Here is a 22,333-nt window from a genome sequence, read left to right as displayed (position 1 = left end):
CGGTGCACAGCGYGCCGCGGGGGCAGGCGGGACGTGGCCACCCAGGCGCTTTGGCTGGCGGCAGCACGCGGTGTCCCTCGGGGAGCCGGGCGCTTAGGCGGCCAAGCGCCGCCTCGGGCAGCTCAGGCTTGGGTGAAAAGCTCCGTTTTCGGTGAAGCGGCTGCTGCTGTTTACACGAGAGCTGTGCGTGATGCCGATGTAGCTCACTCCTACACGTTCACTCTTAGCACCAGCTTCGCCGTTCGCCAGCCGTTTCGCTGGGTAAGTAGAACCACATCAGGCTGTGTCTGTCAGCGGAGCCTGGCAGCACGTCTGTCCGGTCGGGCGGTGCGTACGGCGCCGCGGCCTGAGCCAGCGGGTGCCAAGCTCATATTGGCACCGTAGCCGAGTTAGGCCCCAGAGTGACACGATGTATGAATAATGTAGCTTAAGTTAGATAAGAAAAGGAACAAACTGGAATTTGTTATGTTTATCTTGTTTAAAGCACACCACCTTTTTTTAAAACACTGCCAGCTCTCTGAGTCACTGTTCAGAAGAAAAAATCCTATAAAGGGGTTCTTTGGTTTTCCTTTTTGCCCCCAGTCCATAGGACTACACTATGCAGGTAAACGTGAATGTGCAAATATTCTGTCACTGAAGCAGGAGGTCTTGGGGACAGAGSTGACTTCATGGGGTGCAAAGCATCGCCTCAATAGGGAATATTGATCATCAGGTCACAGCCATGGTTAAGGAGAGGAAAAGGTCACGTRCTCTTGCACAAAAAGGGGCTGCTTTAGGGTTAAAAAAAGGTCAATGACAGTGGCCAGTTTTCGGAGGTAGAGTGCTAAAGAGACTGTTCCCTGCTTTAGCGGGGCAGGGGAGAAAAGCTCTAGTGCCTTTGTTAGGGGAGTTGCTGGCTTCCCCCAGCCAGCAGCGGTGCAACACTAACCCACACTTGGGTATGTGTACGTGGGCCTGCAGCCAGCCACTGCCTGGGGCTGTGTTTGCATTGAATGGGGGGGGAAGTGTCAGGAGCTGAACCTGCTGCAGTGCCTAGGCTGAGGCGACACTGTGACTTGTCTCAGGTGTCACCATTTGATAACATGAGATTGAAATATGGATGTAAGTGCTTAAAGCCATACTGGAAACAAAGCTAATCCCATGCTGGAAAAAAAGAAAAAAGGGAGAAAAACAATTTAAGGAAAGAAAGGCTAAGCAAGAAGCTGACTGGGGTAGTATATTTCTTGTTTGCCACAGCAGGTTTTCAGGGAAGMAAGAGCCTGTTTGTAGCAGAAACTGGTAACTTCCCCATCACCTGAGGGAGCTGCCTGCACTGTGGTGTGGCTGCTCCTAAAACCAGTACCTGTATCGCTGAAGCCCCTTCTGACACATGCTTGGAGACATCACAGGAGAAGTTCAGGGTGCAAAAGCCAGATGGAGGTCAGCTCCTTCAACCCCTACTGAAAACTCAGGTTCACAGCTAGCCTGTGAACTGTCAATTCGTTCAYGATAAAAGATGAGGTAGGAAAGTGGTGACTGTGATGGTGTAACRGTATCTAAGTTTATTTTAAAATAATCTTGCCTAAATTTGAGTAGCAGGTAAAACTGATAGTGTGTGGTTGGAGCCCTTTAGCATGCCACTGGCCAGCAGTGGAGGCAGGTGCATGCTGCAGCCTGCACTACGCAGGGTGCAAAGTCAGCAGTGCAGCWGGGCACTGGCAGCGTGTCCTCCCCCGGCTAGGCCAAGGGCAGCTTTGGCCAGTTGGGCTGTGCAGGCRTTAATGAGCTCACTGTCTCTTCAGCTCTTGCCTTGCTCCCAGGCTTATTCTTCTAACTGYAGCTCTATAGCACCACTTCTGTACCACATTTCATAAAAAAGCAGCAACTGTTGAAGGTGCTTTGCAAAACAGATCTAGGAGTTAAGGATTGCAGCACACCAAAAMAGTGGAAGACAAACATCCAGTTGTTCATCTAGCTTTCTTGCTTCCTTATCCTAGCGAGCATCAAATAAGGCGATGTTCCAAAGTATCTCGGAGTGCTGCAAAATAAAACACAAAAGCGTAGAGACCATTCAAAAATCTTCACATGCCAAAACCAACCTTAAATCCACCAAAATGTGGTCAATCAACTGCCCAGCACTGTAACTGTTTCCTGCAATCCATGTAACACTGTTCAGGAGTCCTCAGCCACACAACTCATTAACAGAGAGCCAGACTTACACCTCCTTGCTTTGTTTAAAACTGTTTTTCCCTAAAAGCTGAAGAACGATCTACTTCTACATACTGCWCTAACTCAGGGGGTTTATAACTACTGCCCTGGATACGGAGGAGCTGACATCAGGCTCCTGTTCTGCCAACCGAGGGCAGAAACTTGAATTCAGAAACATACACTGCATACAAAATCTACCAAGTTACTTGGTTTCATAGGGTGAGCACAGCCTCTCCTGCCTTCGTGTGGGTGTGTGCACAGCTCCCAGTTATCACAATCATCTGCCCTATTTCAGTTAATTTTAAACTAACGTACAAGCTGCTGTAGATGCTTTTGGTTGATCTGTTGAGCATGCCCTATTCGATGTGGAATACAGCACAGCATTCAGGCATAAAGCTCCATCAGTTACAGTGTTAGCTAGTGAGTTTGCAGTACAGTTTGTATTTTTTCTTTCCATTATAAAGAAAACCCCTGAAGGATAAAATCTGATTACTTCCAACAAGGGTAGAATCAATTCTTTCAAAACTCTGCAAAGAACTTTGGTGAAGCTTGCAAATAGCACACACTCAGCTGTCTTTGTCATGGAATAACTTCAAAGACACTTACTCTGTCACGACACCTTTTGAAACTTTAGTCTTGGATTGGCCAGACCATAATTCCAGTTTTTCTTTAAGTTCTTTATTCTGCAAGGAAAAAAAAAAATCCCTTCTCAGAATAATGTAGCAGACAAAGCAAGACTGGATGACAAGAGCCTGCAGCTCACTGAGAAAGCTYTTTCTTTTTTCTTTTAAACTGARCAGAARATACAGTGCAAAGAAATAAAAAACAGATGTTGTCATACAGACAACCTTAGCTACTGAAGGGATTTCAAGTTCCTAAGCATGGGGTGATGAAGGTAAGAGATGGTGAAAGATCTGNCCCTTTCCACTATTAACCATGTTTCCTGACTGAAGGTAGTGGGTTGCTGTTGCCCTGCTTTGAAATGGGGGTGGTCAAGAGCGCAGCCTGAGACAGACCCTATATGAAACACTGACACCCCCTGTCCTAAATTTTAACCATTTAACCATCCCAAAGCTTCAACAGGGGCAGCTGATGTCATGACAGTTCTGGGCATCTACAGAGGATAAGGTGACTGGGTAGTATAAAAATAAGCAGCAGAAGCTGCTGAGGATTTCAAAAACTTCCAAGGTTAAGCAGCTCCTAGACATCCACTTCTAAGTCAGGAGTTTGGAAGCAGACAGACTTTGGGCACCTAACACAGATTCGTATCCAAATCTGGCCAAAGGCACTAAACTACCTAAGGAAAAGTAGAGCAGTGATATGACTGAACAGCCATCAAGYGCTGTTTGTTATCTAGCCCTTAGCCTCACAGAGAAACAGCCAGAGCTGTTACGGCATTAGATTTAGCAACCCTAAAAGCCCTTGGGCAGGAACCTTAGCACTAACTTGTATTTTGACAAGTCTTGCRAAAACAAGGCAACATGGTTCTTGCCACCTCATGTAAATACATGCATCTAAGAATGACAGCTTATGTTGATGTCAACAAGAACTATAATACAAATACAGATTTTGTAGAATTCTGAAGTTTGATATTTCTTTCAGTCCTAGCAGATGAATAAAAAGAATCGTCTGAAAACAGTACAGAACATATAATGAAGTTGTRATCCAAACTAGTTAAAATAATGCCAACACCAAGAAAAGGATGAATTACAAAAAAAGAAAAGAAAAGAAAAAGGTCAGCCTTTACATAGAGCTARTTTCCATTTTTCCATGCAACCCTGAAGATCAGCAATTACAATTTTTTGCTGGTAATAATTAAATAAGMAACATTAGGAGGGAAGCAGGCAGAGAACAAAGTCCTGATTCCTCAGAGGCAGAAAGCTGGCCAGGAAGCGATCAGAAAACTGAAAGAATGCCCCAGAAATTTCACACATATGTGCTTAATTGGACAGCTCTGCATAGTTAGCTTTGAGCATGTAAGTACCTGAAGGGTCAGTCACAGGTTATGTTAATACTTTGCTGMTAAATTCTCATGCCAACTACAGGTTTAAAATCCTGATTCCTGCAGCCTTTTTCCATCTCCCACACCAAATATCATTCCTTTCTACTTTTTACTTCTAAGCTGATGCTTGTCAGCAAGGCAGCCAYGGTGAATGTCAAGGCAAAGAACTGGCTGTTAAAATACAAACCAGTATATTTTGGTGAAGTTCCTTAACTCAGAAGAGCTGTGGATTTAGTAAAATAACTGCAGGCACAAAGGGTGAGATTTTCATGATGCTTAGGACCAGGTGCAGTATGAGATGCAGGCGCTAGAAGGCAGTTGCCATATACCTYCCTTTCGGATGCTGGATCTACAGGCTATACTCTAACAGGTCACTTTGGTACTCATGTAAGAGCTGGGCCATGCAGCCARCCTGGTTAACTGCCTAGATTGCCTCAACTCAGCCCCTCCACACGAGCTAAGAGGGACACACCTGAATCCCTAGCCACAGATACTTGAAGACACCTCCATCCTTTCAGGTTCTACAGTGGAGCACCCAAATACCTTTTCAAGAAGGCATACTGAAAAAAAAAAAAAATTACCCCAAAACAAAAAAAACACCACAGTAGAAGAGAGGTGGGAACACTGTTTTCAGGATAGCTTTGTTCTGCCTTCAGGAAGGAGATTTGGATTCAATTAATCTTTATTAAAAAAGATTTGAACTCATATGTCTCCTTGATGTAGGTTGACTGTCAGGCCACAGGTTATTGTGCATGATGCTATTTCTACTCCTCCTCCTCAGACTGTGCCACTGTTCTGAAAACAAGGAGGAGATGGCCAGGACTGACCTCTCTTACCCTGTGATCGTGACAATACCCCCAAAAAAAGTTAAATCACTGGGTTCTGATCTCAACTTCGAAAAGTGTCTGCACTGGAAATAAAACCCAAGTCTATATGGGATATGGCACCTTGGGTCTTTTAACACTGAAATCACTGATGAGTTTATCCTTCCTACAAGAGAACTGTAGTCTACAAGACTACTTAAAGAGGGGAAGAGGGGAAAAAAAAATAAATAAAATAACACACACACACACACACACACACCTTCCACTGTATAAGGTCAGGAATTTTAGAGTTAGTTCCCCTTATGTGACCCTAGGAAATAACTCGAGAAAAAAAAAAAAAAAAACGTGTTATGCTTTGATTGAAGTTCCTAATACAAGCCTTACTGAGTTGTTGAGGAAGTCAAACACGATGATTTTGGAGAATAATTTTTCATCTCAGCATTGTTTAAGTTTAGTTTAAGATATTTTGTTTCATTCTCACTTTACCTGAGCTTCAAGTGCATTTAGCTTTTCTGTCAGATTTCCTATTTTTTTATCTTGGTTTCTGAGTTCSTTGTTCAATTCCTCCACCTAGGAGTTAGAGCATGAAGTTTGCAATGGATTAAAAACCTTAAAACATTAAGAACATTTCTATGACAAATAAAACTACAGTGTTAAGTGTCTCATAATGCAAAAAATGCAGACATTTCAAGTCTCTAAAGCATAGACTCCCAGTCTTTTATCATAGCAAAATTCAAAAGTAGAATAAATTGATATAATTTGTAAGTCTCAGTGTTGTATTTTCCTTAGGATAACAAGTCAACCTTTCGTTGGCAAATTCACAGAAATACATGATTAAGACAACTAATTAGTGTGGGAACTTGTTTCAACTAGTTGAGAGAAGACAAACACGTTTTATAAGTCACGTAGTGCTCAGCACAGATTCATACTGYCAGTAAAAGCAATTCACACTATCTAGTTATTTTGCAAAGCAGTTTAATTGCTTTMAAGTTTTGTTTTACTCCTTCCAGTATCTAAGCCTATTTATTTGCTGTGCTCATGAAAATAGCTCTACTCACTTAGCATAAAAATAGCTGTAATGCAGGTTCATCTAGCCTAGTGCCTGGCTSTATCAGTGACCAAATGCTTCAAGGAATACTACAACGAGCAGGGAGTTCAGTTGGACTACTGAAGCAAGGGGGATCTCAGTCCCCACAGCAGYCCTATCACATATATATTTTACTAACAGCTTCACCAAGTTAGTAATTGACTGCTGCTATCAGAGACAGATTATCAGAGACAGAGCTCTCTGCACAGAAGAGAGGGCCTGCAGGGCCTCCTCATGCCCTGGTTCTTCACCTCATGCTCACTGTTCTGCCAGCGACAGCCAACAACACACACTGCCAGGAGATGTGGCAACCTCAGGGCAGATGACTATTCTCACTCTCTCACAGCCTATTTTTTAAGATTATCCCAGTACACATAAAAYTGTTGGAATTTCCATTTTCCTAAAAATACAGCAGTTCCATTTGGCTCCCCAGCCCTTTCAGCTGGCTTGTAGGAAAATTCAAACAGTTCCGTCTGAAATCGCTGACGCTACCACAATAATCCTACTTTTAAGACTGATGCCAYTTCCATTTTAAATGTAGTGTCAAAATGAATATGAACACAGTGTGTGCAAAACCAGGCAAAACATGATGAGCAAGCTGCTCCTCACCAGTCAGAGACTTAAGACAAAAGCACAGAACCTAGTTTCTAGCTTGTTTTCCCAAAYATGAAAAAGCTGTCCTGTGCAACAACCTCTGCCTAACCTCCTGGATCACACTGCGCAGGTTCTGATGCTGTGCCTGGATCACATGCTGCAAATGGCAAATCTGTTCTTGCAGAGTGGAGATCTCCATCTGAACAGCCAGACACCTAGTGGTGAAAAAAGCAAAGCACATTTTAACGTGGTTCTTCCCCAGGGTTTGACTGAATGACCCAATGTGCTTTTCTACATCAGGCGGTACTCAAGAGCTTGCTGCGAGCAAGCACATTCTGAATGCTAGTGAAGATACATGGCTGTAATTCACATATAAATACATATAAAAAGATTTTACTGAGTAGAACAAATAAACATAGTCTGAGACAGACTTTATGTGGTAGGACCACTCTCTACCCTTACTGTTGGTAAGGAAATTGATAAATAACTTTGAGTTCACAAATGAGAGAATCCATAATCTATGAATAGAGCATTGTCTGATATAAGAGAAAGAAGAGATGTAGTTGTTACGCATGAGATGAGAAGAAAAGGATAAATAGCAGCATCGTTTTTTCCCACTGAGACCAAATAAATGTGCTTCTGACTAATACACTTTAGCTGTAAAAGGGAATCCTTTCTTTCAAGAAAAGAGCTGCTTAAAGTCACTCTGAAACACTAGAGAATGATAGTCCCTAAGTAGCATGTCCCTGGTGAAAAGGGACAGCATACTCTGCAGCAGACACCCTCAAACTGAAGATGCAACAAGTAAAAACAAGTATTAGACTAAGTATTTGTTAAATGAATATAGCATGTGTGCTTTAAATAAAATTGCACTTGCCCCAAAAGAATGCAACTTCAAGTGAGACAGTGTTGACATATGTTGCTTTGTGCATAAAAGATGACAGAATCAAYAGAGCAATTTCACTGTTTAGAAGGATTCCAACAAGAAAAAGCCACTCATTGAAGAAGTCTTTTAGCTTCTCACCTTCTGTCAGTTAGTGAAGGTAGAGATACATAGTACATACCTAAGAAAGTGTGAAAAACCTTTCAGGTTGTCAACGCAAGAGAAGAATGCTGCATGATTCACAGATCCCTGCACAGACCTTCCATTCATCAGTTCATTTATTACAGACATGATGTTCTATTATTAGAACACAAATCTCAGCAGAAAGCAGCACTCTTAGACAAAATTCTCCTTGTCTAACCTAAAAGGTCTTCAGGCCAGGATCAACTTTACAAGTGAGTATAGTGGCTCAAAGAGATGAGATAAAGTGGCCTTGAAGGTCTGTGATGGTAACAGAATGCAGATCTACCGATTCCTGACTACTTCCTTGTTGCAGGAACGATGACAAAAAAGCAGCATCAACTTCAATTAAGAATCAGAGAAAAGAAGCAACTAATACATGCAAGATGGAAGAAAAAGGTACTAGGCAGTAGAATTTGAGAAGAATCAGCTTGTCAAAGATGAATAATTCATTCACCATAATTCACGTTTTGAACCAATTGCCTATAACATAAATAATTTTACTACCAAAAGGAATTTGAACAAGTTATTGTCTGGTACCCTATATAAAACAATCAACCCTCAAAAAGGAAAACACTTTATCATATGTGTTCAATCACCGTTTGCTGTCTTCTTTCTTTGACATCATCTGTAGAAGCATATGTTCCAGTGACAGCTTCTTTTCCATCAGAGTTTTCTTTTCCTAATAGAACAWTTAAAGTTATATAGAAACAATATTACACTTTCTATCTTTTGATTATGAAGAAAAATTTGGCTAAATTTGATGGGGTTTGCTCATTTGATGGTTTTAATCACTATCTGACAACAGACAGAATTCAGCACCAATCTTCYATAAATGGACCTACATGAACATCAGTTTTAGATACAGAACAGTTAGAKCTCTCTGAACTGATTTAGAAAGGGACAATGAAGTACTGATTTATCATGAGAAAACTCTGTTAAAACAAGAGGTCTCTCCTTTATTTTTTCATTTTATAATGCCTTTTAATTAGCATAAAATTTGGATCTTGTGAGTGATTATGCTCAGCTGCCAGTGAATATTGCATTATTACTGTTATGTCTAATTCTATTTATGGGATGTTGTGTTACTAGTAGAGTGCCAATTTTTTGAAAGTACCTTTTTATAACATTTGACTTCCACAAATCCATCAATGCAGTGACTGATCCTATCAGCTTTACTGTGGCTGAGCAGTGCGTTGGTCTGTGTTCAATCCCATTGAAATTAARAGGCCTCATATGCAGAAGAAAAATTATGTGCTGCTTGAATAAAGTGGTRAAATCTATCTTCTAGCATTTTAAGAACTTGAGGCATATTCACTACCCCCAAAATGCAAATTACACATTCTAAAAGTCTGTGTAAATTTGTGTCTTTTTCTGATCGATTGCATTTGAAGATATATTTTTGACAGCCTATCAAAATTCCTGGACACAGACAAGTGTTACAAGGAAAGTACATTTTTGYTGTTAGAAGAAAGAAAAGATACTTCCAAGTCTGAAATCATGGCTTTTCCCAACTGTATAAACTATCTAAACATCAATACCACCAAGAACTATTCACTTCCTTCCTCTTCTTAGCCCCCTCCTCCACAGCTAGATTACTATTCCTTYTAGATTGTAAGCAGATTGCATGAGTATTAGTCAAAATGCCATCCTATAATCCACCTTTGCAGATTACAAAAGTGTAACTTCAGCCCAAGAAAAAAAAAGAATTCTGACATCCAAGGCACCACAAAAACCCTCATATATAGCAGTTAAGAGTCAGATAAGTTTTATTCTTTGACATGTTTACCTATGTAGTCAGTATCTAGCCTTGGTGTAGTTACTGCACAAAGTATTTTGTTTTTCACATGCTGTATTCCTCAGCCATTAGGTCCAYAACACAAGCTATTATGCTGATGCCAGATACAGCATAAACCCGAGTGCTAAACTGTATCTGCTATTAGTGTGGACATTCAGAGATAGAAGAAATCACTGAAATCTTTCCCATATAGGGAAAATTCTGAAGGAAACTGGTGATGAAACTCTTAGCATTAGAAAGATCACTTGCATATGATAGGTGGCAGAAATACACTAGAAGGGAAGAAAGACACGACTTGGATAAGCAGTGAAGGAAAGGGCTGAAAAGAAGGATGAAAACGTGTGCATCATTGAAATTACACCTCCCGATGTCAGCTGCAAGATGTCATTTGTACGAAGGCAGGCATCAGGAAAGCAAGTAGAAGGTACAGGAGCGCGAGCAGAGTGTGCTTCCCTGCAGGCAGAAACTGTGGCACTGCCAGGGARCAAACGCAGCGGGCAGGAACAGCAGGGCCCAGGGGGAACAACCCCCGCYGCACGTCTGCTGAACACCGGAGGACCCGGAGCAAGGATCGGGTCACGTGCGTCACTATCTCGCCCACGGTACAGCAGGGGCCACAGCAGAGTCAGCAGCCCCAAGCAGTCAGTTCAACGTGTGCCATTTGCCTTTGCTTGGGGAAGGGCGGGGGGGACCAGCAGGCCTGAAAACCAGGGCAAAGAAACATTCCTCAGACCCCCATGTGGAGAGAGGGAGATCTGGAAGAAAAGCTGCAGCTGGTCTTTTACCCATAGTCTAGCAGTGAGTCATTTACATATGAGGGGAAAAAAAAAAAGGAAAAGAAAAAGAAAAAAAGTAAAAAAAAAAAGTATAATTTTCCTTGAACCAGAGCATCCCTTTCTCAGGGTGCTCCAAGCCCAGCTGCAGGGCATTCTGGAATGGCTGGGATCAGGTCTGTAATATTTCTAATTTTTACTGGAAGACAAAAGCAAAATATACGGATCCCTGCTTTGCTGCTTCTCCATCGTACTGTTGACTTAGTTACAGCATACTGCAAACTGGAAGTTCAAATAACATATGTTTGGGAAGATGCATCCTGTTTCACATTTAACAGCTTTAATTTAAGTTACATGCASATACTGTATTAATACTGACTACTCCCCAGGACAGGGAAAATCTAGTTTTGAAATAGTATTTCCATTACAGTAATTCCCATTGTTATTCAGTGTATACATCAAGAAAATTATGCATGATACCATCAGTTCTTCCAAATCAACTAAAACTACCAAATTAAATTCACCATGAAGGAGAGCAATTTTTTTTGCAACATGGTAGAAGTCATTTTAGTTTGACTTCCAACACTTAACATAACCCAAATACTGAAGGTAATCAGCTCCTTTTTTCAACAGACTAAGCACTGTCTTCCGCACTATTGCTCTGTCCTGGCATAAGAGCTAACAAAACAATAATAAGAAAAGACATGTAATTCCAGAGAGCCAGTCTTTTACTCAGGTGAACAATTCCAGTTCAGCAGAGCAGAAGAATGCAAACAGAGACAGTCCTAGAGCTAACAACTTACAGCAAAAGGGGAGGTCTCTTTGTGTAAGTTGACTCCTGCTCATAACGACTGCTGAACACAAAGGACTGCATGAACACACATACCTCTTCCATCCTTTGCACTCTTTTCTCCATTTCTGTAATCTGGGTGCATTTTTCCGTGATCCCTTCAGCTAGGTGACTGGCTTTTTCTGTAGTTTGCTGGAGGTTTCGTTCTTGTTCAAAGTTGTAGGCCTASGATTAGGAAGGGTATTAAATACACACATGCACATGTTCGGAGCTGGTGAATGCTGCAGACTGACAGAGGCGAGGCTGCTGCAGCTCACTGACCCCACGGCTAGCCAGCAGCGAGGCTGAGCATTTATTCCCAATAAGCACATGTACCCTCAGTACAGCTACACATATACACGTGGCTGGCCACACAGATCGAYGCAGACAGAAAACAAAACACTCATACAAGCATAAACAGCACCAAGAGCCTCATCCTGTTCCCCTCTATAGCTGATCACAATTGAAATCTGAAGTTCTGAAAAATATATACATGTATATGGGCCACATATACACCATATAGATCTCTCCAACAACTGATCTCAGACACTCAGCCTATCCAGTAACTGGTCCCCAGGTCTCTGCAGTTGCTGGCATCTAGCCATACGAGTCCCCGAGGCCTGCAGCTCCATTCCAGCTGCCGMTGCTCAGACCTACACACACTCACAYTATGGATCCCATCAGTAACCGGCCTTAGACATGGGGATGTCCCAGTCTCAGCTGCCCTCCCACTGACCCCCCAGATCCCACAGCCTGTCCAGCACCTGGCCTGGACCTCATGATCTCTCCAGTATCCAGCCCATATTTATGGCTGCTCTGATACCTGCCTCCCAAGCATCTTATCCTACATGCCAGCTAGCCTGGCTTAACATTCACTGGCGAGTACACATTGCCACACATGCCCATACAACAAGCACACACCAGTCTCTCTGGTTGCTGGCAGCACAAATCCAGAAGGCCTGTGACCCAGGGCTCCTCCTCTGCTTGCTGGCATTCAGACCTCCATACGCACACAGGCACATGAAGCAGAGAGCTCTCTCACCCAGGAAAATAGATAAAAATGGAGTTTATTAACAAGACAAGACAGACTGCACTGATCGGGTGCAAGGCACAGCCAGACCAGCGCACTGACTGTTTCCACACAATCAGCCTCTTTTGTTCACTTCTCTTCTCCAATCCACCTTGATGCCACCCTTTCCCTTTCTTTGGTCCTTCCCTGATCCCATAATAAGTCTTGTGCACTCCTCACATGCTTTTGCAAGGCATCTCATAACAAACACCATACCCTTGTATACATTAGCCCCCCTTTTAGTCTGCAAGATGGCCAGGGATCCTCGGCTCATCTGGTGGCTGGCACGTCGAGGCAATGGGGCTGATCTCCTCAGCTGGCCCTGGAAGGAGCTGGGAAGGGGGCCAGTTTGCTGCCCTTCTGCCTTTCCTCTGCCTGGCACTTTTCTCCTGTGCCTCAGTGCTTATGGAGATGAGTCYTTAATCACATAGCCCCTCCAAACATGAGCGGTAGTATAGCAGGAAGATGTCTCCCATTTCTAATTAAAAACATCTTGCCCTATTCTTCTTTGGTTCTTCTCCACTCCCACAGTTAACATAACTCCATATCATTGTTAAGTCCTGTAAAATAACCTGACTCTCTCCGGACAGAATCACATGTCTATCATGAGGGAAAAAAAATGCCATGGTCTTTCTGAGCCAATTCCACAAACCTCATTTAAATAAAACTATTTTTTTTWAATTTTCCATATTGCATGAAAGATTGGACATTGAGTTCTTAGATTCAAATTATGCAGCAGAGCCAGAGTCCACATAAAGAAACTGTGGTAGGCAGTTCTGAAAATGGAGAGCAATATGAGCTAACTCCACATTAAGATAAGAAACTCAAAATACCTTACGACTACTTGACCCACAGTAAATGGACATTACCCTCTGAAAGTAAAGAGCACCTAGAACGATTCATGTTTAAAAAACATATTTATACATGAGCGCAAGTAAAATGAAACAAAAAAAAATATCTTCCAGGAATATTTTGGTACTGAATAATATTGCCAGTCCCACATGTAGGGGAGATTTGTACCTGYATTTGCTTCTTATCATTCTCGTGCCTTTTTTTAAGTTCTTCTGACCGAGTATGGTAATCCTCATACAGTGTTTGGGAGGCAGATTTGAGAGCCTGTACACCTGCTTCTCTTGTAGCTTCCAGCTAGAAAGAGCAATTGTACAAAAAWATATATTGTGCTTTAAAAAAAGTGATGTTATAATTAGATGCCAAAAAAAATAGGCCCTCTATACATGAACAAATTTCAATACTTACCCTTGCAAAGAACAAAAACAAAAAAAACCCAAATAACCCCCTAAATATCTGTGAACAATGCCACGAATGTGAACAGGGATCTGATGGGCATTTTAGTTTCTAAATGAAAGCAGATTTATTCAGTATTGAGTCATTTCATATGACAAAGGCCTACGATTTAAAAGGAGAGATGTGCTTCCAACTGCTTGTAAATACATCTGCTGTCAACTATCAACAGAGCTGGCTATGTCATCTCACTTTCCAAAAATCAAATATGTCCTTAGGAGCAGATTTCAATATGAATTTCACTGTCTACTAGAATGAAACAGTTTGTACTAGCTGGTCTGCTCCTTCTCCAGAAGGAAAGGGCCTGGCAAAGGACTACCAAATAGATGCTTTACTGAAGCAGCTAACTCTAGTGCAAATAGAGCTAAATGCCCACTGGGTTGTAAGGCAGAGATATTCATTGGAAAGCTTTAAAAAAAAAGAAAAGAAAAGAAAGAAAAAAAGAAAAAGTGAACACACCTTGATCTTTAGTACTTGATTTTCCTTGCTCACCAGCAAGAGCTGGTGTTCTGTTTCTTTCATCTTCGCTACAATGGGACTGTAGCTGGAGCTAGAYGTACTATTCTTTGACTCCGGTTTACTGCTTGAGATTTGAGGAAGCTGCTAAAGGAAATACATGTGGAAATTAATTTAAAAATATTAAAGAAATAGATTTAACAATCAGCATTCAGGACAGTGATCCTAAAAAATCTTGTTTCTTATTAACATCCCTCTCTTCCTCCTGCAGGGAGCACTGGACAGACAACTGCAGGGCCAGAGAGTCAAGGCCTAAACTATTTACAGAGTAGCAGTCACAGCCGTTTCACTCCCCTCAATAAATTAAGAGAAATTACAATATTCTGTCTGTTCAGCTCTCCAGGGTTTTATATCTGAAAGTATTAACATGCCAATCCTGATAAATAACTATGTTCCATTCTCTACAGTGTTATTTCACAAGATTAATTAGCTTTTAGAATATTGCAGAACATGTTGTATTATAGGTGAGACTGCAGAAATGCACATTATTAATTGTTATCCAACACCTCCCACAAAAAGAACCTTTCAGCTATTTATTACTCCAGCATATTTTAACTGTTTAGCAAAATATTCCCAAATCTGTTTTCTGCCTAAGGAATGCCTCTTTGGAACAATGGTTTGATTTACAGAAAAGTCCCTCTGATAAAGGATTTGGACAAAGGCTAGACAAGGTGCAAGTAGCTAAAAAAATTCCCCGGCTTTAGTGACCAGACCTTCCAGGATCTCATACTCCTAGGGCAGAGCTCCAATACTTCGCAACTGTGCAGGCACCAACCCTTCAGAACAACCGAATGCATTCCCGGGAGCRGGCCAGAGGGATCTGGGGCACTGAGAGAAAACTGTGGTAACCAGAACTCAGCAGAAAAAAGAAAGCTGGGACATGGCAGGACAAGAGCAGGCAAGATAGAGTTAGGAACCGGGGTCTCCAGCAGAAATGGGGTCTGGAAACTATTTGGAAGTAAGGGAAAAAAAAGACAGTGAGATGAACATGGATTTAACAGTGGGCAGCACACCAGTGAAGGAGCAGGGGTTCYCTCAAAGGGGAAAAACTGGACTCAGCAAGGAAAATAATTAAAAGTAAAGTACCAGATAAACCTCTGTGTGATACATTACTTAATAGAAGATCAAGCACTACTTTTATCCCGATGAACTGCTCTAGGATGAAGTTGGCTCTTGCAGTGAAGGAGGGTCCTGTGTCCAGAACCTCCTTTCCTTCGTTTTGGCTAGAAAGTATAGACTTAATAAAGCAGGGGACTGCCAGAAGAGAAGAGCTGGTCTCATGCTGAACATAATCAAAGTGAATATTTTGGGGGAAAACATGGGGATAGGATCAGTGTCCAACAGACAGTAGGCACATTGCTTATTTTTTCCACAGCTATTCACTAACGTGTGTTCATTGTTTTCTGCATTTCTGTTTTGAGACCTTGTACATGCAAGAAACATGACCTTCCATTAATCAGATTTATGCCAGAATGCACTGACATTTATATGGCCTTCYGTACTTTACAAGTTCATTTGTTAAAAATAAACCACTAAAAACAGAGAATAGTCTCTATGTTTTTAGGGGTTCTAGGCAGAATTTTTTTTTCTGCTGTAGCTTTCCTTCAACCTCATTCCTCAGCTGAATAGAAAAAGTAGTAAGAATTTTTTTTAAATATTTTTTTGTGATTATTTCTTCATTAGTAGTGTTTCAGCCCACTGATCTTTCTTGTTAGTCACACTACAGTGCTCTTCTGAGTTCAGCTGGGATGCAGAAAACACGCCTTTGCATATTATCATCACTGTGCTCTATCGTTCAAGAGCAGAGAAATAAGATATCAGATCCTACTAAGCTGAGTCTCCTTGCTCACGAGATCTCTTACGAAAAAAGATGCRTGTTCTATCTATTCACTGCAGTGTCTGCATCAACTACTGTATCAGATCATGGAGCCTTTAAGAATTAGTGTCACCACCACAGAATACATCTTTTTCTCAGTAATTGCTTCACGCAGAGTATTTTGGGTTATGAGATGCTTGAGAATTCACGGTAAAATTTCCAGATTCAAAGATATAGTATTTATTCTACAACTTCACATATGTAATTATGAAGAGGATAAGACATCTTATTTCTTTTTAATTTAAATCAAAAGTTTGAGTCTGGACTGTATAGCCATAATGGTATAAGGTATTTCTTGGGTTGTAGTTATGCAGGAGTTCATTAAAGGCATTCAATAAACTACAYTCTTCCTACATTTCCGCCAGCATTCAGAAAAGTAACAAGATGGCTTTTTCCACATTCCTCAGTGCTGCTGTAGCTTTCGGTTTGCTGACTGACCCCTCTAGGGCTCAGGGCTCGTCTTTCCTACGTGCTGCTCTGAGCCTACCAAGGTACTGGTCCTCCAGGTACCTCAAACCAGTATTTCTGCTTCAGATAAGGCTGCTCACTGACTGCTCAAGAGTGTTTCTAATCTCTTCCAGGGACTAGGCCCAGCCATTCTACTCAGCTCAGCATTGATGTTATCTATCAAACTACTTCAAATAAAAAACTTGCAAGTATATTAGTATATATTGCCAGTGTGTTGTTCAAACTGTCTGGCAGCTTGAACAGCAGCTTTAGATATATTTATTTGCTTATGAATCATATCTCACAGTATTCTATTCTTATCGTTTTTGAAGCTTAATGCATCTGTCCTGCACTTTCTAACTGCTTAGTTTTTTTCCATATRTGAAGGAGGTGAAGAAGCTCCAACCACACCTACATTAATGCTGGATAGCTTTAAGTGTTATATATTCATCCATTTCCTTCTTCCTGTCTTCTTCCATATGATACCAAAATTCTGTTAGACTTCTGATGGACTCAGGAYAATCTAATCATTAGCCCATTATCAGTCTGCTCACCCATCACACTATTAGATGCCTTGTTGCTTCAGCTGCAAGGGTTAAGACTTCATGTTTCTGGACATGCATATCACCACCATAGCTCACAGATGTTGCCCTAGTGCTGTACTACTAGAGCATGTTCAGACTGTACTCTGCTTCCGTGTGCTCTTCTCCCCGTTTCCAAGCAGCAGTCCCCAGTTCTACTGCTGCAGACTTGTGAGTTTGGGTGGAGACAGGCACTTAAGTGTTTCTTGCAACAATGCTAAATGRGGAGTGGAAAAACCTCACTAATTTCAAAAAGGCTTAACCCAATCAGTACATAACASTGCATGCTATAATTAAGTTATGCTATAATGCAGAGTAACAGTGTTTCTAGAATAAATGCACAAATCCAACTTTTTTCCAGATCAACTGCGTATCTCCATAAGGGTCAWTTTTTGTTTCAGGAATTACAACTATTGCTTATCATGTTTTATACAGAAACAATGAAAGGAACAGAACAACAACTTCAAAAAATACCCTTTTCACATATTCAGCTTCTTCAGTGATTTGGGCACAAGAGGATCCATACAGGAGATACTTTCCCTCTGAACCTCGGTCCTCTCTTGTTACTTGTTCAGTGAGCAGTAGGGTAGTTGTCACTATACGTGCATTTTTCTGTTCTGTATAAACAAAAGAAGAGCGAAGTATGTTTTATCATGCAAGTATAGGGAATAATTCTGTTATTCCATTCCACTTAATACTATTTCAACTTCAAAGACATGCTGGAGTCAGGCAGATATTTCAAGCTTAAAGGACAAATAAAAAATAGCAAACATTAAGAATCACTTAAGAAACACAGACTTTTTAATAGATGGGAAAAATGATATATTCAATATATCCACACATTATTTTAATTGAGGATTTGATAGCTTTTTATTAGCAAACTACACCACAGCCGCATATTATTTCAGAAATCATAAGGCCAGAGATTCCCAAGGGTTCTCAGCAAGTAAGTAAATACTCCACAYGTGCACGTAATTTAACTAAGAACAAAGCAAGACTTCTGACATCTATCTTATAAGTTTATAAATCAATTATACTCTCACAGTAATCCCACTGCCTTCATTGAATTTAGTCCATTCTTGGGTTTGTGTAATAAAGAAAAGGATCTGGCCTACCTGCTTCACACTGCAGTTTAACTTCAGCAGTGGTTCATTCAGAGGCAATTGTCCTATCTGTCCCTTCAAAAAGTACTACCGCTTTTTTAATTAGAAAAGTTCCTGTATCTAGGGCCATCTTCACAGTACAACCCTACTGATGAATAGGTGTACTACCCAGTGACTATACCAAAGTAAGAGCTCAGAACTAATTTTAATCAGGTTTAGTAGGATTACCTGTGCTGCTCATTAAATATAAACAGGACAAGGTTTTGAATGATACTATAACTCTCATGAAAGAATCACCTGGGGGGAATAGATGGCAGACAAAAGACAAGGCATTTTCTTTCTCTATGTGCACTGAATATAAGGTTCCAATCACCTTCAGCTATATTTGTGTTGTACAATGGTGACATCCAGTGTCAGCTGGATTACTACGAATATGTGTATCTTGGAAGATATGTGTTTCCAGCCCTACTCCAGGTGCAGTCACTAAGCTTACAAGTGCACCTTGGACAAGCTGAGTTTTAATATGCGTATTTGAAGTATCTGAAACTAATTAAAACTAGCACAGAGGAAGAGTAAAGCCTCTTACACAGCATGGAGACTGTGGATGGGATCACAACGTAAGACAGAGCGTGTGGATTTTACGAAGCTTACAGATACATTTTAAAATGAAATATTATTGTAATATTTATTTTAAAATAGAGAAATTCAAAGACTTGAGGTTACTGTCATTTAACTCTGTAATAACAATCCTATTTGCACTGTACTGATACTGTAGGCCAAATCCTCTCAACTTGCTCCGTCAACCCAGGATAAAGTATTGTAGCACTAACAGGAAGCTCGCTCAATCTAGAACATTTCTTAACTAAATTATTTTCTAATAAAATGTAATTAGGCAACTTGAAATATTTATTGATGTAATAGAGGAAGGATCTCATTCCCACAAAGAGCTGCATGGAGCTGGTTTGTTCAACTGCCCAGGTGAATCATCATCAGCTGATCCAGACTAGAGATGTTCTCAATTTGTTATGTTAACATAAGTCCCAGGCAGACAATGACAGAAGACTAAATTATAAATTAACTATAAATAAGTACAAAGAAATTTACCACAGGAGATTTAAGTGCCCCTGGGCTGTTACTTAGAATTCTAATTCTTAGGAGATTTACAAATTAAAAGAACAATAAAATAAAAGTTATCACTACTCTRCTACAGAGTTTTCTCTGTTCATCTAAAAGTCAGGAGCATAAGAAGGTACCATAACCCTGATCATTAGGGAGCTGGTGTATTTTGGAAATACGGGAGAGGGGAGGAAAGTGGCAGTCTCTCCCTAACACAGGCCTTCCGCCAGTCCCTTGTCTGATACACCAAGGAAGTGCAAGATGCCCCTGACAGCAGAATCCCTGTGACCTCCCACAGCTTTAAGAGGCACAGTGCCAAATTAAAGCAGCCATAAACTGGTATCTTTGTAGGTCAAAAATCAGATCTGAAATTCCAGGACGAACACCAGCAAGCCAGCAGCACGGACCAGAGCTACTAAAGCAAGTGCTMGGCGAGTGCACTGTAGTCTTTGCTGTGAGGCTTTGTAAGCAGAAGAGGAGCCCCCATAATCTAGCTTCCAGGTGGCAAAGGTATGACAAGAAGCAAAAAGGTTTRCTTTACTGGCTGTAAAAACCAGCCATGACTAAAAGGTGGCAAAACTAACTTTCTGACTGTAACTTGTATTTGAACAGCAAAGCTGTATATCCAGATACAACCTYGAGGGCTTTGACCTCAGACGTATACAAAAATACACTCCAAACATTGTCCCTCATTTTTCAGTACAGTGGCTTATCCAGACAGGAAGATAAAATAGAAATTCTACATGCTTACAGTCATGCCACAGAAGAGGTTTTTCATGGATACAGAAGATGTTTCCCACCAAAGATAAAAATAATTTAACAAAATTCATTTTTTCCCTCTGGGTAGTTGTTTTCCTCCTCACCTCTTCCCTTGCCATCTAGTAGGGAACTTAAGTAGTTAACCCTAAAACAAGGGCAATTCAGGATCAATTATCCCTTCTGCCTGAGATAATTCAGACTGAAATCTCTACCTGCCCCCAGGGAAAACGTCCAGGAATTGAATTGTTTTTCTGGCTCTAAAGAAGTCGAGCAATAATGGGCAATAATCTCTAACCTGAGCTCAAGGCATTCAGCTGGGAGCACAGTGCTTATTCTAGAGCAAGGGAGCAACTGCACAAGAGTTTGCAGAACTGCAAGGTTGGACCTAAACACTCATTTTGGCACTTCTGCCCTTGTGGAGGGAGCAGATGTCAGTGCAACAGTTGCACCAAAGCCAGAATGCCCTCAGGCAATGGTAGAATTCAACATTGCCCGCTGTCTACTTTTCAAGCCAGCTTTTAAATAGGTATTTGATAGGTTTAACACATTTTTACAGAAAGAATAGAGATAGAATAATTAATGTGACTTCCTGCAACACACAAATACTTTCTCTACTTTAGAAGCAAGTCTAAAAAGAAGTGCTAAATTCATCTGTTATTCATAGACTTTCCTTGTTAGAAAGCGCACTTTAAGTGGCTTAAAGTTCACAGCAACACCCCTCTGCCACCCTGCATAAGCACTCAGCTTTCTGTGACCTGTCAAGCAAACTAGATTTTCTTGAATACAGCTGAGGTTGCCAATATAAGTGTGACAGACACAGGAAGGTTATTTTTATGACTATAAAAGCAAGTCTTTCTGCTTTTGCTTACAACTGGTCACTTGCTATAAAGCTCAGGCAAAAGAGAATCAGGAATACTCTAAGCAGGAAGGCATCACTCCTGCTTATATAAGGAACATCCCAATATGCATTCAGAAGAGCGTTATTTTGAGTAAGGTTCAATATATAAAAATATTTACATTACTATACTGTTACTTAGAAAGAGGTGCAACCTCAGTGACATGTTTTGTCAAGGCCAAAGGGAGAGGCAGATCAAAGGTAAGGAACACAGCTGAGCTCCGCCGAGGGAAACGGCTTGCAGGTGCCGCGTGTAGCTGAGCCGCTAGAACCGGGAGTCGGGAACAGCAAGGCTTCTGGCGCTTCCCCAACGGGCTGCCACCTCAGGGGAACACGCAAGAGAATTTAAGGGCTCAGAGGCAGTTCATCTGTAATCACAACTGCGTATGTATCATAAACATCCTTCCATGATAGATTTAAAAAAAAATGTAAAGAACAGACTTCAATTCAAGCCCTTCTCTAAATAAGGTCCCATGAAAACTATGCTAAAGAATTTAATTTTCCTTTCTGTCTACAGAATTCGCTTTCAAAGATCACATTTGTGCATGCATTATTCATGCATTCMGTTATACTGCACCCAGAGAGATTTTGTACATATACTATGTATGCACACATACATACATATGCACAAAACCTAATAAAGCAGTCAAATATGCCACAGAAAGTTTTTTTTWAAAAAAAGCTGTTTTAGTAARTAACAGTTTTATTTCATAGTTTGCTTCAACTTTTCAAACAAATCATCTGCAAAGCAGTTCCTCCTCTTTGTGAGGGCTGGGTAACAGGATCAGTTATGTAACTACGGGAGTTATTCTAACTGAAATCAATCCATTTAATTGCAACTATTTGGAGCACTCAGAGGAAATAATTCCCTGCGGGTCGCGAGCTGAGCACTGTAACTCGGACACGCGGTTCCCTACTCCCGTCGCTGCCCGCCCGCTGCCCCCGGGCGCGGCAGCCACAGGCAGGTGCGCAAATACCGCATTTGCCCCGCAGCCGAACGAGAGTTTTTAATATCCACCCACCTTTAAACCGGGGGGYTGTCCGAGAGCCTCCGCAGGGGGAAGGTGCGGGAGCACCGGGGGCTCCGGGTGCTGCTGCGACACCCCGAAGCGGGAATATTCTCCTCGCCGCAGAGAGCGAGGGCCGGAAAGGACGAGCCGGCGGGGCCGGAGAGGAGACTCACCTCTGCACGGCGCGGACATGCTAAGCGTCACGACGAGCGAGGGCTCCCGGGCGGCTACTGAAAGCGGCAGCGGAACCGTGAAACCGGAGGTAAAAAAAAAAAAAAAAAAAGAGAGAAGAAATAAAGGAAAAAAAAGAAAAAACCCGTCTCGGATGCGGCGAGCAGCAAGGTGAATCCCCGAGACCCCCTTCCCTCCCCCCGAGCCCTGGCAGTTACCGCCCGCCGCTGAGGCGACGCCGCCTTCCCGCCCGGTGCTGAAGCGACCCCGCCCCGCCGCCGCCTTCCCGCCCAGCGCTGAGGCGACCCCGCCCCGCCGCCTGGCCCCGCCC

General features: G+C 41.7%; 1 protein-coding gene across 2 annotated transcripts; it reads right to left on the bottom strand.

Annotated features, from left to right (window-relative positions):
- Positions 1 to 320: 320 nt before the first annotated feature.
- CCDC68 (coiled-coil domain containing 68) lies at positions 321 to 22,256 on the bottom strand. Of its 2 annotated transcripts, XM_085322152.1 has the most exons (11): positions 22,221 to 22,256; positions 22,005 to 22,061; positions 17,423 to 17,565; positions 13,988 to 14,131; positions 13,247 to 13,372; positions 11,215 to 11,343; positions 8,357 to 8,439; positions 6,804 to 6,909; positions 5,500 to 5,583; positions 2,794 to 2,870; positions 321 to 2,017 (listed from the first exon to the last, which is right to left on the bottom strand). In XM_085322152.1, exons 2-11 carry the CDS (start codon positions 22,021 to 22,023, stop codon positions 1,951 to 1,953), a joined length of 978 nt encoding a protein of 325 aa, XP_085178278.1. In that variant the 5' UTR covers positions 22,024 to 22,061; positions 22,221 to 22,256; the 3' UTR covers positions 321 to 1,950. The 2 variants fall into 2 exon arrangements, with proteins under 2 accessions (XP_085178278.1, XP_085178279.1); XM_085322153.1 differs by lacking the exon at positions 22,221 to 22,256 and having other exon boundaries at positions 13,988 to 14,128; positions 22,005 to 22,191.
- Positions 22,257 to 22,333: the final 77 nt, after the last annotated feature.

The sequence above is a fragment of the Rhea americana genome, unplaced genomic scaffold, assembly GCF_003343005.1.
Source record: "Rhea americana isolate MKP2758 unplaced genomic scaffold, rheAme1 scaffold_75, whole genome shotgun sequence".
Classification (NCBI taxonomy): domain Eukaryota; kingdom Metazoa; phylum Chordata; class Aves; order Rheiformes; family Rheidae; genus Rhea; species Rhea americana.
Note: the sequence above shows the minus strand (reverse complement) of the source record. Positions and strands in the feature narration are given on the sequence as shown.